At 40.7% G+C, this 13,684-nt stretch overlaps 2 protein-coding genes across 7 annotated transcripts in view; one reads left to right on the top strand and one right to left on the bottom strand.

Annotated features, from left to right (window-relative positions):
- Positions 1 to 13,684, top strand: part of RUNDC3B (RUN domain containing 3B) — a 173,409-nt gene that overhangs the window by 12,006 nt on the left and 147,719 nt on the right. For 5 of the 6 annotated variants that reach the window (XM_002713831.6, XM_002713833.6, XM_017344326.4 and 2 more), the window contains exon 2: positions 11,326 to 11,441. The exons of the other annotated variant lie outside the window; for it this stretch is intronic. In XM_002713831.6, the coding sequence (XP_002713877.1) occupies positions 11,326 to 11,441 (116 nt within the window). The remainder of the gene's footprint in view (positions 1 to 11,325; positions 11,442 to 13,684) is intronic. 6 annotated transcript variants of the gene reach the window in all.
- ABCB1 (ATP binding cassette subfamily B member 1) overlaps positions 1 to 13,684 on the bottom strand; it is a 199,871-nt gene that overhangs the window by 143,866 nt on the left and 42,321 nt on the right. The gene's annotated exons all lie outside the window — the stretch shown is intronic.

The following is a 13,684-nucleotide window of genomic DNA, read 5'->3' as shown; positions in this document are numbered from 1 at the left end:
TCACACACGTTTAAATTGAGGATTCTTGTCCATGTGTGCACGTTCAAATCATGTAAGGAACACTGAAGCAGTATTTGAGCCTGCCCCCTATGAAGACCCATTCAGTAGTTGTGATTGTTTTTGAAAAGATTGCCCTTGTTTGTTCTGTTGAGTACTGCTCTCCTAGGATACCAGTACTCAGACCTTTGGAACACACCTGGAAGCCAGCAGCCTTATTCGCAGGCAGTGTGGGCTGAACAGCTGCTCAGATCACTTTGTGAGCAATTAGTTCCGTCATCCATGTTTAAGGGCAGCTACACGCACTTAGCTGATAAGTCATAAGTGAATTGCCCTTTAAAAGGAAATGGAATTATTCTAATTAAAATTCATTGAAAGATGATAAAAGAAAAAAATCATGTCTTCTAGTCTGAATGTAGAAAAAAATGAACTAATATACTTTTTTTTTATTTTTATTTTTTGACAGGCAGAGTGGACAGTGAGAGAGAGAGAGACAGAGAGAAAGGTCTTCCTTTGCTGTTGGTTCACCCTCCAATGGCCACCGCGGCCAGCGCACCGCGCTGATCCAATGGCAGGAGCCAGGTACTTATCCTGGTCTCCCATGGGGTGCAGGGCCCAAGCACTTGGGCCATCCTCCACTGCACTCCCTGGCCACAGCAGAGAGCTGGCCTGGAAGAGGGGCAACCAGGACAGAATCCGGCACCCCGACCGGGACTAGAACCCGGTGTGCCGGCGCTGCAAGGCAGAGGATTAGCCTATTGAGCCGCGGCGCCGGCCTGAACTAATATACTTTTAACACTTTCCTGAAGTAAGCTAATTTTCTACTTTAAAAAACATTTCACAAAATGGATAAAATTTCAAAATCATACTGTTTTGAAAATATTTGGTTAAAACTATAAAAATGCACACATTTTGTTGTTTTAACTCAGTAAAATGATTTATTGTCCCTTTTTTACTGTGATGATGGTTGTTGTTAGAAGAAGATAATAAAACAGTATCCCCGAAGATTCAAGTTTAATTTTTGAGTTTTAAATCTTAGTCTTTACACTAAAGAGTCACATCTTTTTTCATATTTCAGATCTAATTTCAGAATTGGTATTAAAGACAATTTAAAATTTTAATTTCTAAAAATTGTAAAATATCTGTTCCAACATTGAAAGAAAAATATTTATTTCATTTATATTGTGCATGGAGAATATGATTTTTAGATGAAAAATATTAAAATAAACCTATGTAACTAATATTATACATCTTAACAGTTTTCATTTATATCAGTTTTGTTTTGGTTAAGGCTAACTTAGGCTGAATTTAAACCCAAAAATATCTTGTTTCACAAACCTATGCTTTTGCTTTTATACTATGCCACCTTGAGTGTCTGTGACACAAGTTGCTGGGGCGCATGTGTGTGTATTTGGATTTGAGCCAAAGAACCAGAAACTAGCAGCTTTCGTTGTCTTAATATTTCTAGTGTTGCTAAACTATGATAGCTGTATATTTTGCTTTAAAAAAATCAGAATCGGGGACTGGCACCGTGGTGTAGTGGGTAAAGCCACTGCCTGCAGTGCCGACATCTCATATGGGTGCCGGTTCCAGTCCCGGCTGCTCCACTTCTGATCCAGCTCTCTGCTGTGGCCTGGGAAAGCAGTAAAAGATGGCCCGGGTTTGGGCCCCTGCACCCAGGTGGGAAGACCTGGAGGAGGCTCCTGGCTCCTGGCTTTGGATTAGTGCAGCTCTGGCCATTGCAGCCAATTGGGTGGTGAGTCAGCGGATGGAAGGCTTTTCTCTCTCTCTGCCTCTGCCTCTCCCTCTCTCTCTCTCTAACTCTGACTTTCAAATAAATAAATAAATCTTTTTAAAAAATCAGCATCAATGCACTTAGAATTCTTTTCTCTCTCTCCTGTGCTTAAATGTCATTAAGTGGAGTGGTGGTGCTCTGAGATGGGGATGTGTGTTAACACAGATAGCTTCTGTATAAGCTAACAGTGGGGTAGAAGTTCTGTGGGCTGTCTCTTCTTCACAATAATTTGGTAGCTGGCTACTGAGGATACTTCAAAGAGAGTAAGTGCCTTGAATAGATAGTAGTAGAGCCTGGTGTGAGTCCAAGGCTTTATACTGCAGTTCTTATACTGCTCTGCTCCTGTTTTGAATATCCAGCTCACTCAGTAGTTCATTTATGATGAAGCATTCTGCTTAAATATTTTCATTTGCCATTGGAAAAAAACAACTGGATTCCAAGGGGATATGAGATACAAATATATAATTGAAGTATTTGTTATTAAAATCGCTTTAGGTTTGAATTCTTTCATATGAGAGTAAATCAGGTAAGATGGGAATTTTTCTTATCTATATTTACAGTTTTAGAGAAATTATTTTTGAAACTTTTGTATTTTTCTTTGATGTTTTAAGATCATACAGCTAGTATTATTTTTCATGTTGAGCAATCTGTTGTCTTCAGTCTGCTTATGTAGAAATACCAGATGTTAATCATGTAGGATCTCATTCTTAAGGTGCCGAGATTAACAGTCCCCCCCCCTTTTTTTTTTGACAGGCAGAGGTAGACAGAGAGAGAGAGAGAGAGAGAGACAGAGAGAAAGGTCTTCCTTTTTCCCTTGCTTCACCCCACAAATGGCTGCCACGGCCAGCGCGCTGCGCTGATCCGAAGGCAGGAGCCAGGTACTTCCTCCTGCTCTCCCATGTGGGTGCAGGGCCCAAGCACTTGGACCATTCTCCACTGCCTTCCCGGGCCACAGCAGAGAGCTGGACTGGAAGAGGAGCAACCGGGTCAGAATCCGCTGCACCAACCGGGACTAGAACCCGGGGTGCCGGCGCCTCAGGCGGAGGATTAGCCCGGCGGCGCCGGCCAACAATTCTCTTTTAATAGAAATGTTGACAGTATAGGTAGGCAAAATATTTAAAAACATGTTTCTTTCTCTGTCTTTACTTTTAAACTTTATATCAGGTAAACAATTTTTAAAAAAAAATTGATTTATTCATTGGAAAATAAGAGTTATGGGTGGAGTGAGAGAAAGAAGAGAAGAGAGAGATATTTCATCCATTGGTTCACTTCCCAAATGACTGCAGAGTTGGGCCAGACCAAAGCAAGGAGCTTTTTCTGGGTCTCCCACGTGGGTGCAGGGGCCCACTTGGGCCGTTTTCCATTGCTTTCCCAGGCTCATTAGCGGGGAGCTAGATTGGAGCTAGCACTGCAGACAGCAGCTTAATCGGCTAGGCCACAGTGCCAGCCCCCCAAATTTTAAAGCCATTATATGGCTTGAGTTCCTGGATTTCAAATTCCAGGGCCTATGGTTGAGACTTTATTTTGTGTTCTGTACCAGTTTAGTTAAACAGGTAACTAGTTGGATGTGGCCTATGGAAAATAGTCTAGGGGCCAGCTTAGCCAGTAAAGCCACCGCCTGCAGTGCTGGCATCCCGTATGGGCACTGGTTGGAGTCCCAGCTGCTCTTCTTCTGATCAAGCTCTCTGCTAAGGCCTGGGGAAGCAGTAGAAGATGGCCCAAATCCTTGGGTCCCTGCACCTGCATGGGAAACCTTCAGGAAGCTCCTGTCTCCTGGCTTTGGATCAGCACAGCTCCAGCTGTTGTGGCCATTTGGAGAGTGAGCCAACAGATAGAAGACCTCTCTCATTCTCTCTGCCTCTCCTTTCCTCTCTCTGTAACTCTACCTTTTTAAAAAAAGAGAAAATATATAGTTTATAGACCCTTGCTAAAATGATGTGTGAGTATTTTTTCTCATTGTAAAATATTTTAAATACTTATAGAAAAAAAGGAAGCACACATGATGGTTGGGAATTCTTAACTTGAATAATACTTGAGAAAAGAAGGCAAATTATTACTTCTAATTTTTTTTTCTAGAGTAAAATGTGAAAGAAAGTAAATAAAGCCTTCCAGAGAAGAGTTATCTCAGCATGTGTCGTGTATATCATCACCCATAGTGACTGTTTTCTGTCATCCTTGGTGTGGATTGCATCACAGCTCAGGGCTATCAGTTCCTTGTTGATTGTGGTGATGGCTGTTATTTTAATGGTGGATAGGTAGCCCAGACTTTGGTGAAGGGCACTAGCAGCAATGACTTAGTAGAAGCAGCCAGCCTCAGGAATGAAATAGTGGAAAGAACTTTGTTGCAGAATTTGGATACTTAACAGTCTATTAAAAGACAGCACTTTTACTAATGACTTTAACCTTCCTGAACATTTTGTAGTTTGGAACTGTGATGGTTCCAGATGGTTTTATGTACTTCTAGCTTTCTAATATCATTTTGCAAAAAGGGTATAACATAGGATATATATTTTTTTCTGAAGCATATTTGAATATTTGATCAATTGCCAAGATTATACGTACTTGTTGCAAACGATGAGAATATATAGTTTTCCTGCCCAGTCCCTGTGTATACATGTGAAGGTATGAGAGTACTTCACAGGTTTTGTAAAAAGGGAGAATTGAAGGGATCAGTGCATTTTGGTGCAATAAAAGTTGAAATCTGTACATAGTTTTCTCATAATACATATTTTCAAGAGCTTTTTGAAGGGCCCTCATGTGCATGGCTTTCAAAATCTTTTGCACTGGGGCTGGGGCTGGTGCTGTGGCATAGTGGGTTAAGCCACCACCTGAAATGCCAGCATCCTATATGGGTGCCAGTTGGTATCCTGTCTGCTCCACTTCCAATACAGCTCCCTGCTAATGCACCTGGGAAGGCAGTGGAAGATGGCCCAAGTGCTTGGGCCCCTGCTACCTACGAGGGAGATCTGGAGGGAGCTCCTGGCTCCTAGCTTTGGCCTGACCCAGTACTGGCCATTGCAGCCATCTGGGGAGTGACCCAGTGGATGAAAGATATTTCCTTTTGTCTCCTAACTGTGATTTTCAAATAAATAAATAAATCTTTTTTTTTTAAAAAAAAATCTTTTGCATTAAGGTAGACTTACATTTCATTTTTTTTTCTATGAACTTTTTTAAAAGATTTATTTATTTATTTGAAAGTCAGATAGAGACAAGGAGAGGCAGAGAGAAAGAGGTCTTCTATCCTCTGGTTCACTCCCCAGATGGCCGCAATGGCTGGAGCTACGCCGATCCAAAGCCTGGAGCCAGGAGCTTCTTCCAGGTCTCCCACACAGGTGCAGGGGTCCAAGGACTTGGGCCATTTTCTACTGCTTTCCCAAGTCATAGCAGAGAGCTGGATTGGAAGTGGAACAGCCGGGTCTTGAACCAGCATGCATGTGGGATGCTGGCACTGCAGGCAGTGGCTTTACCTGCTATGCCACAGTGCTGGCCCCCATGAATTTTTTGAAGTACCTTCGTATATGTACATATTACTAGTGCGAGGCCCTAAATATTACCGATAAAGTTCCACTTTTTTAAGTAGTTTGTATTAAAACTATAAACATTTAACAAGAAAATAATTTTGTTTTCAATATTCTCAGTTTTGCTTTTTGGCTATCTGTAGGTATATTTACTTTATATTCTTATGGAATGTAGAGGGAATTAGCATTGTTAGACAAAGGTAAATGGTTTTTTTGTGTGTCTTATCAAAGGGAAAGAAGTAGTTTGTACTTTCTTTGAAGGTTTTACTCACAGTCATTCTTTGTTATTTGTAAGCTAACAAAAATTTCCTTTGGCAATTAAAGATGGGAAAGAGAATCTTTTTAAACAGAAACATTCAAAAACTACATTTCTAAAGCTTATTTAAGACCTTTTTATATAAATGTTTGATTTTTTAATTCTTATGTAAAAGTTGTTACTTAGACTTGAGCTGGTATTTTTAGACATTCATCAAATTGTCATTTCATTATTTAAAGATCCGTCCTTTTCAGGAAATAGATGACTAATATTAATGTCATCATCGTCAGGAATAGCTCAGCAGCATCTGCGTGATATTTTTTAGATGTATTAAAATTCTTTTTACAGGTTTGGTTTTATGGCACATCTTAGCTAGTTACAGTTATGGAGGAAAAATTCTCATTACTCTGGCACAACGGAGCAGCCACAGGGTTTTAGAGAAGTTGGTGCTGAGTGGGAAAAGTTGGATAACTGGATTTAAGAGATGGACTCTAAGCAGCTGATGGGCCTTCTGAAGTTTAAGGTTCAACAGCAGGCGGAGAGTAAGGTATAAATGATGAAGCAGAACTAGATGATGCTGTTTTTCTTCATTGTTAACCTTGATACAATGGAAATTATTTAATACTTCTTCTCACCCTTATATGTCTATCTTCATGTTTGGAAGTAACATTGTGTGTAATGCTAGGCTTTGAGGTATTTGGGCTGTACATTTGTTTAATTTTTAGTCAGATGTTGAATTAGAAGCAGTCTAATGCTCTGAAATTCACAATCTTAGGTTTTTGTGCAAAAGCTACTATGCAAATACTAGCTTCTCAGGAAATACAATCTGATAACACAAGGTAAAGGTTTGTGTATTTTGTTTGCTATTCACTGATCTGTACTTGTCTCATTTTGTTTGTTTATATTTTTTATTTGTGAGACAGACAGGTAGAGACAGAAAGAGTTCTCATCCGCTGGTTTGTTCCTTACATGCCTGCCAGAGACAGCCCTGGCTCAGGGGGAAGCAAGAAGCCAGTAACTCAGTCCAGGTCTCCCATATAATAGGTGGCAGGAACCCAGTTATATGATCAATTACCTCAGGGTTTACATTAGCAGGAAGCTGGAATTGGGAACTGGAGACAGGCATCAAATCCAAGCACTGTAGCGTGGGATGCAGGCATCTTAATCCATGTTTCCACAGCTAGGCCAGCCACCCACTCCTGTACATGTCTGTTGATGATACAAATGCTACAAAAATGAATATGTTAAAAACCATGACTTTTCTTCCCATTATGTTTCATAGTAGATAATTTAGTAGGCAATTTTGTAGTGTTCTTGGAGAACAGTGGTGTCTAAAATCTTGGCAGGTTGTTAAAAGTGGAAATCAAGTTCAAACCTAGCCTTTTTTTTTTTTTGAAGAAATAAGCACTTCGATCTTTTTGTTTTAAAATGTAATTTCTAGTTTATGAGTGTGTGTTACTATCTTACATGCTATAACTTTCTAAAGTAGTGGATTATGCCTACATTGAAGAAATGTGGCTACAGTCAGCTTTCTCATTCCAGTTTTCCTAATAAAGATTTGAAAGAAACATTCATAAATTTACTTCTGCTCAGGTCAAAGTTGGAGGTAGAGATTGTATGGCCCTGTTTACTCATTTTAGAAACACATCCCATTTCATTCTCTTGCTGAATAAGATTATTGCACTTTATTACAAATGATGCTTTAGGGTTGTGATTCTCAACATGTGTACCTGGACCCAGACCCTGTGGGAGGTCAGAAACATCAAAGCTATTTTCTTAGCTATTCCAAGGTGTTATTTACCTTTTTAAGCTAAAATTTATGGATTTATTTTCGTTTGTTTGGAAGGCACAGAGACAGGGAGGCAGAGTGAAATCTTCCATTGGCCAGGTGTGGATTGGAGGTGAGGAGTCTGGAATTCAACCTGGATGGGGGACAGGGACACGAATTCTTGAGCCATTATATGCTCCCTCCCAGGATGCACGTTAGCAGGAAGCTGGATCAGAAGTGGAGGAGATGGGATTTGAAACAGGCATTCAGACATGGTTGTGGTATCCCAAGTGGTGACAGCTGCTATTCCAATCCACCCCCACCCCCAACCATGGCTTGCCTCTTGTCCTCATTGTGTAACAAATGTACAGTGGTGTTTTCCAGAAGCTGCATAATGTGCAGCAGTAGAATAGATGGAATGCAGAAGGGCATAGGGAAATCTAGTTAACCTCTGGTAAACACAGCATTTAATATATTTACAAACATGTAAACAGTGCTATTCTTGCCAAGTTTTTGTTTTAGAAAAATAACGGTTTTTCTGGGGCTGGCTCTGTGGCACAGCAGGTTAATGCTCTGGCCCAAAGCGCCGGCATCCCTTATGGGCTCTGGTTCGAGACCCAGCTGCTCCACTTCTTCTTCTTCTTCTTTTTTTTTTTTTTTTTGCTCCACTTCTGATCCAGCTCTATGCTATGACTTGGGAATGTAGTGGAGGATAGCCCAAGTCCTGGGACCCCTGCACCCACATGGGAGACCTGGAAGAAGCTCCTGGCTCCTGGCTTCATATTGGTGCAGCTCTGGCCGTTGCGGCCAATTGGAGAATGAACCATTGGATGGAAGAACTCTCTCTCTCTCTCTCTCTGCCTCTCCTCTCTCTGTGTAACTCTGACTTTCAAGTAAATAAATAAATCTTTAAAAAAAGAAAAATAACAGTTTTCATAAAAATATTTGTGCTGATGCATGAAAGGTTTAGTTTGTTTGTAACCAGTCAGTAGAGGCAGTTCTTATTTTGTATGGTTCCAGTATTTCAGTTATCACATTTAAGTTAAATGACATCAGTCCTGCAGTAACACAGCTTCTGTTTGCATTACCACCATACATTGACTGTGAGTTATTGCATAAAAGATGCATATTGCTTCTGTGTCTTCAGTCCACAAATCAGTACTCACATAACTAACAACTGTGTCATCATTAGTGACCAGTCATGTACCTTATTTCAGAGTCTGCGTAGGATTGACCATTATGCATCTGTCACTCAGTTCCCTCACAGAAAGCAGTGACTTTAATTATGTTTCCTTCTTGTGTCCTGGTGATAAACCCACATGTTGTTTCACAAAAATAGATAGTTGAATGAGTGGATTGGAAAGCTTTCAAAGGTGGAAGTGAAGAAAAGAACAAGTGCCAGTTCCTAAAGGGAAATGTGAATGAACATGAATGGAGTCACAGTTGATGGTGGGAATTTTGACATGGCTGCTGTCCAAAAGAATCTGGATATGCAGCCTGGAACTTAGCAGTGGTGAGCCTGGAACTTAGCAGTGGTGCACCTGGAACTTAGCAGTGGTGCGCCTGGAACTTAGCAGTGGTGAGCCTGGAACTTAGCAGTGGTGCACCTGGAACTTAGCAGTGGTGCACCTGGAACTTAGCAGTGGTGCACCTAGTGATGGGGCGATTGTGACAAAGGATGGAGATGTCCCACAGCTATTGATGCCAACAAAACCCTCCACAGTAAAGGGTCTCTCTGAGGTATTTCACAGCATTAAAAGGGTGAAGGATAAAATGTGGGAAACTGATCCATATTTAGAAACGAATATGGGGGCGCTGGATTCTGTCCCGGTTACCCCTCTTCCAGGCCAGCCCTCTGCTGTGGCCAGGGAGTGCAGTGGAGGATGGCCCAGGTGCTTGGGCCCTGCACCCCAGGGGAGACCAGGAAAAGCACCTGGCTCCTGGCTCCTGCCATCGGATCAGCGCGGTGCGCCGGCCGCAGCGCGCCAGCTGTGGTGGCCATTGGAGGGTGAACCAACGGCAAAGGAAGACCTTTCTCTCTGTCTCTCTCTCTCACTGTCCACTCTGCCTGTCAAAAAAAATAAATTAATTAATTAAAAAAAAAAAGAAACGAATATGACAGTTTGCCAAGTCATAGAAAAGATGCTCTCTCTGTATTTTAGGAATAAGACAAGGACTTCTCGAATTCCTAACTTTTTTTCAAAAATGTACAACCCTTGAATTCTCACTGTTGCAAATTATGGTATACTAAATAAATCTGTTTTAGTATTTTTTCAAATTTCTTCATGTGTTAAAACTAGCTATAAGGGAATTGTCAATGTTTTGATGAACATTTTTAAAAGAACTATTGTGGCCGGCGCCGCGGCTCACTAGGCTAATCCTCCGCCTAGCGGCGCCAGCACACCGGGTTCTAGTCCCGGTCGGGGCGCCGGATTCTGTCCTGGTTGCCCCTCTTCCAGGCCAGCTCTCTGCTGTGGCCAGGGAGTGCAGTGGAGGATGGCCCAGTGGAGGATGCAGTGCAGTGGAGGATGGGCCCTGCACCCCATGGGAGACCAGGAAAAGCACCTGGCTCCTGGCTCCTGCCATCGGATCAGCGCGGTGCGCCGGCCATGGCGGCCATTGGAGGGTGAACCAACGGCAAAGGAAGACCTTTCTCTCTGTCTCTCTCTCTCACTGTCCACTCTGCCTGTCAAAAAAACAAAAAAATAAAAAAATAAATAAAAATATTAAAAAAAAGAACTATTGTAATTTTTATTGATTATTAAGATCAGTTTGCATGGCTTCAGTTGCATGGTCATTCTTGAGATCCTGTACCACTGGTGAGTGAAGACTGGCCTGGGAAAGCAATAGAAGAATGGCCCAAGTGCTTGGGCCCCTGCAGCCGTGTGGGAGACTTGAAAGAAGCTCCTGGCTCCTGGCTTCGGATCGGTGTAGCCCCGGCTATTGTGACCATCTGGGGAGTGAACCAGCAGATGGAAGACCTTTCTCTCTCTCTCTCTCTCTCTCTCTCTCTCTCTGCCTCTGCCTCTGCCTCTGCCTCTCTGTAACTCTGCCTTTCAAATAAACAAATCTTTAAGAAAAAAAAAAGAAAGTTGTAAGTGGGCAAAGTGTTTGGTACACCTTATCTGCTAAACCTCATGACTTCGCCTCGCCGACTTTAACTGTGCTCTGAACACTTACATTAGCTTACAGTTGGGCAAAATCAACTAACACAACATTTATTTTAAAATAACGTGTTGAATATCATATACAATTTATTGAATGCTATACTAAAAGTGAAAAACAGAATGGTTTTATGGGTATACTTCTATACCATCATAAAATCAAATATAAGCTGATTCATTGTAATTTAGGGACTGTTTGCAGTATAATGGCTTTTGATTATTTTGGAGTTAATAATGTAGGCCATATTTTGATTGCTATTTTAATAGCTGTGAGTCTTAGTTTGGTCAGTTGTGCGTTACTCCTTTCAAGTTGCTATAAAAAATATCTTAGACTGAATAATTTATAAACAACATAAATGTACTGCTCACGGCTCTGGAGACTGGGAAGTCAAGGATCCAGGTGGCAGCAGGTACAGTGGCTGGCGAGGGCCTGTTCCTCTTGGGTGATGCCTTTTGTGTGTCCCTGAATGGCAGGAGAGGCACATATGCTTCCTCCCGCCTCTTACAAGGGCACTGATCACATGCCTGAGGGCTCTCCCTGTGTGTCCTGACGCCTCCCAAAGGCTCCACCTCTTAGTACTGCTGCATTAGGAGTTGGGTGTTCAGTATATGAATTTTGGCAGGACTGAAACATTCAGACATAGTAGATTATGAATATGCAGGTCAACAGCCTGGTGTTCTGTAAAGTTTTCTATTTACAGAGTGAATTTGAATAAAGTTTTAAGAATCTGTCATTTTTGTAATTCTTCCCAAAATGACCTTTTTTTTTCCTATTCAGGTGAATGAATCAACTCTGCCTAAAAGCAACAATAATCTTTTTTCTATAGGTTTTCTGTGAAGACCCTGATTGATCGATCTTGCTTTGAGACAATTGATGATTCTTCTCCTGAGTTTAACAATTTTGCAGCTATTTTGGAACAGATTCTAAGTCACCGGCTAAAAGGTAACAGCTGTATTATTTATTCTTCCAATAGCTGTCTTTATTGTAAGCTATAACTGTTAGAAACGATACAGTCTATTGTGATTCAGGAAGTGGGCACAGCACATCCTGAGAAACATGGATGTGATTTCAGAGTGCCTACCCTTTTGGCCCATGTCCCTAGAAAAGAATCTGCTTTCAGATTTATGCCTATATCTGAGATGCATTAAAAATGTTGAGTATATTAATTACCACTTATAAGAAGTCAAACTTAATTTCCATAACTATTTCAAATAAAAGGTTAAAGCCAAAGGTAGCCCACCACAGAGGTTCTTAGATAGTATTTTAATCTGTTTACAAAGAAGCAGTCCAGGCATTAAGTTTGCTCAGAATCTACTTCTTTGAATTTCAGAATCTGTGAAGATTGTTTAGCAATGAGTTAATTAAAAAAGAGATGTGTGAAGGAGATGCTTGACTGTGGTTTTCTTGAATGAAAAGTATGTGTACATCAGAAATATACTTAGGTTGAATATGGGAGCTGTGTTCACCCTGAACTATAAAACTTTTTAAAATTAGAAAAAATGTAAAATACAGCTGATAAAAGTCGTGAAGGGGGCAGGCTTGTGGCCTAATGGGTATGATGCCACGTGGGCTACTGCATCTTAGATTGAAGTGCCTGGCTTCTAGTCCTGGCTCTGCTTCTTGCTGATGCACACCCTGGAAGGCAGCAGGTGATGGCTCAAGTACTTGGGTCCCTACCACGTATGCAGGAGACACAAACTGAGTTCCTGTCTGCTTGCTTTGGCGTGGCCTAGCCATGGCTTTTGCAAGTATCTCTCTCCCTCTCTCTGAGTCTTAAAAAGAAGAAAATCAAGATGAATTATACAGTGAATAGTATCTTTGTCATATAAATTCCATTATCTCATTGTCATAAAGGAAACTTGATCATCAGATATTTTCATTTAAACGTAGGAGCAGGTGTTTTCATTTAAATATCAGATGTTTTCATTATCTTTACAATCTTAATGGTATGGGTTCAAATCAGTAACTGTAATCTGCTTTGATAATATCATTTATGAAAATCTCAAGTCTGAGAGTAAATGCACCAACATTTTACTACACGTGTGTAGATCAACTGAGCAGTTCTGTGGACCCTAAACAAAGGGTTGAATTTATGTGAGGAAAAAAAAATGAATTCCATCAGCCCTTTGCAGTTTAACATGGGATCCATAAAATCATTGATGCCTTTTTACTAAAGTTGATCATATTGCCTTTTAAAAGGGTTACTTTCATTTTTGATCTTCTATATTTCCTCAATTTTCTGCTATGTTACTTTTCTGAGAAGAGTTTTTGTAAAAGCAAAGAAATGGTGGAAAGTTTTTGAAAGCTTGTCAGGATTACTATATTGTTTGATCATATTTTTTACTACACATTTATAAATAATACCTGACTAAAAAACACATGAGATACCGTAGACCCAGATGCACTTTCATGTTCAGAAGCATTTTGTCTTAAGACCTCAAGTCCCTTGATTTGGTATAGCATTTAGCATCTGATTATCTCATAGAATGCATGAAGCTATGAACAGTAACAGTAACTCCTGCTGCGAGTCTCAGGCTGGGTGGGTGGATGACTCACTGTACCATGCAGGTGCACTACCCTGCACACCTGTCCATGCAGGTGCACCATCTTGCACACCTGTCGGCCTTCTGAGCTTTGCATCAGCACAGTGTGGACTGTAATCCTTCAGGATCACTCCTGGACTGTCAAGTCTACGGATATTATTTCTAAGAAACATGAGTGAAAGTAGAATTCTTAGTTGATTTATGGATAATAATTTCTCTAATGTGATTAAGACTGTAAGAAAGCTAATACAGTGAGACTTCTGCTCATTTTTTTTTTTTTTTAGCTAGGGAAGATCAGTAATTCTAATACTGTAAAACAGTTTCCTATAAAGCAGCTGCCGTGTGACCTCTGAGATTGGGGTAGACATGAATCATGGAATGCTCTGTAACTTCTGAGATGAGGCTTTCTGGAGACTCTGGTGTCTGGAACTTTTATATGTTATTTCCCATATGTTAGTATTCTAGTATATAACATTTCTTTTTCTTTTGGAGAAGTTTATTTTTAAAGGAAAACTTTTATTTAATAAATATAAATTTCAAAAGTACAACTTCTGGATTATAGCAGTTTTTCCCCCTATAACCACCCTCCCACCCACAAACCATCCCATCTCCTACTCCCTTTCCCATCCCATTTTTCATCAA

The sequence above is a fragment of the Oryctolagus cuniculus genome, chromosome 16, assembly GCF_051225735.1.
Source record: "Oryctolagus cuniculus isolate XC-2025 breed Fujian yellow rabbit chromosome 16, ASM5122573v1, whole genome shotgun sequence".
NCBI classification, from domain to species: Eukaryota; Metazoa; Chordata; class Mammalia; order Lagomorpha; family Leporidae; genus Oryctolagus; species Oryctolagus cuniculus.
This window is presented reverse-complemented; position numbering and strand designations above follow the sequence as displayed.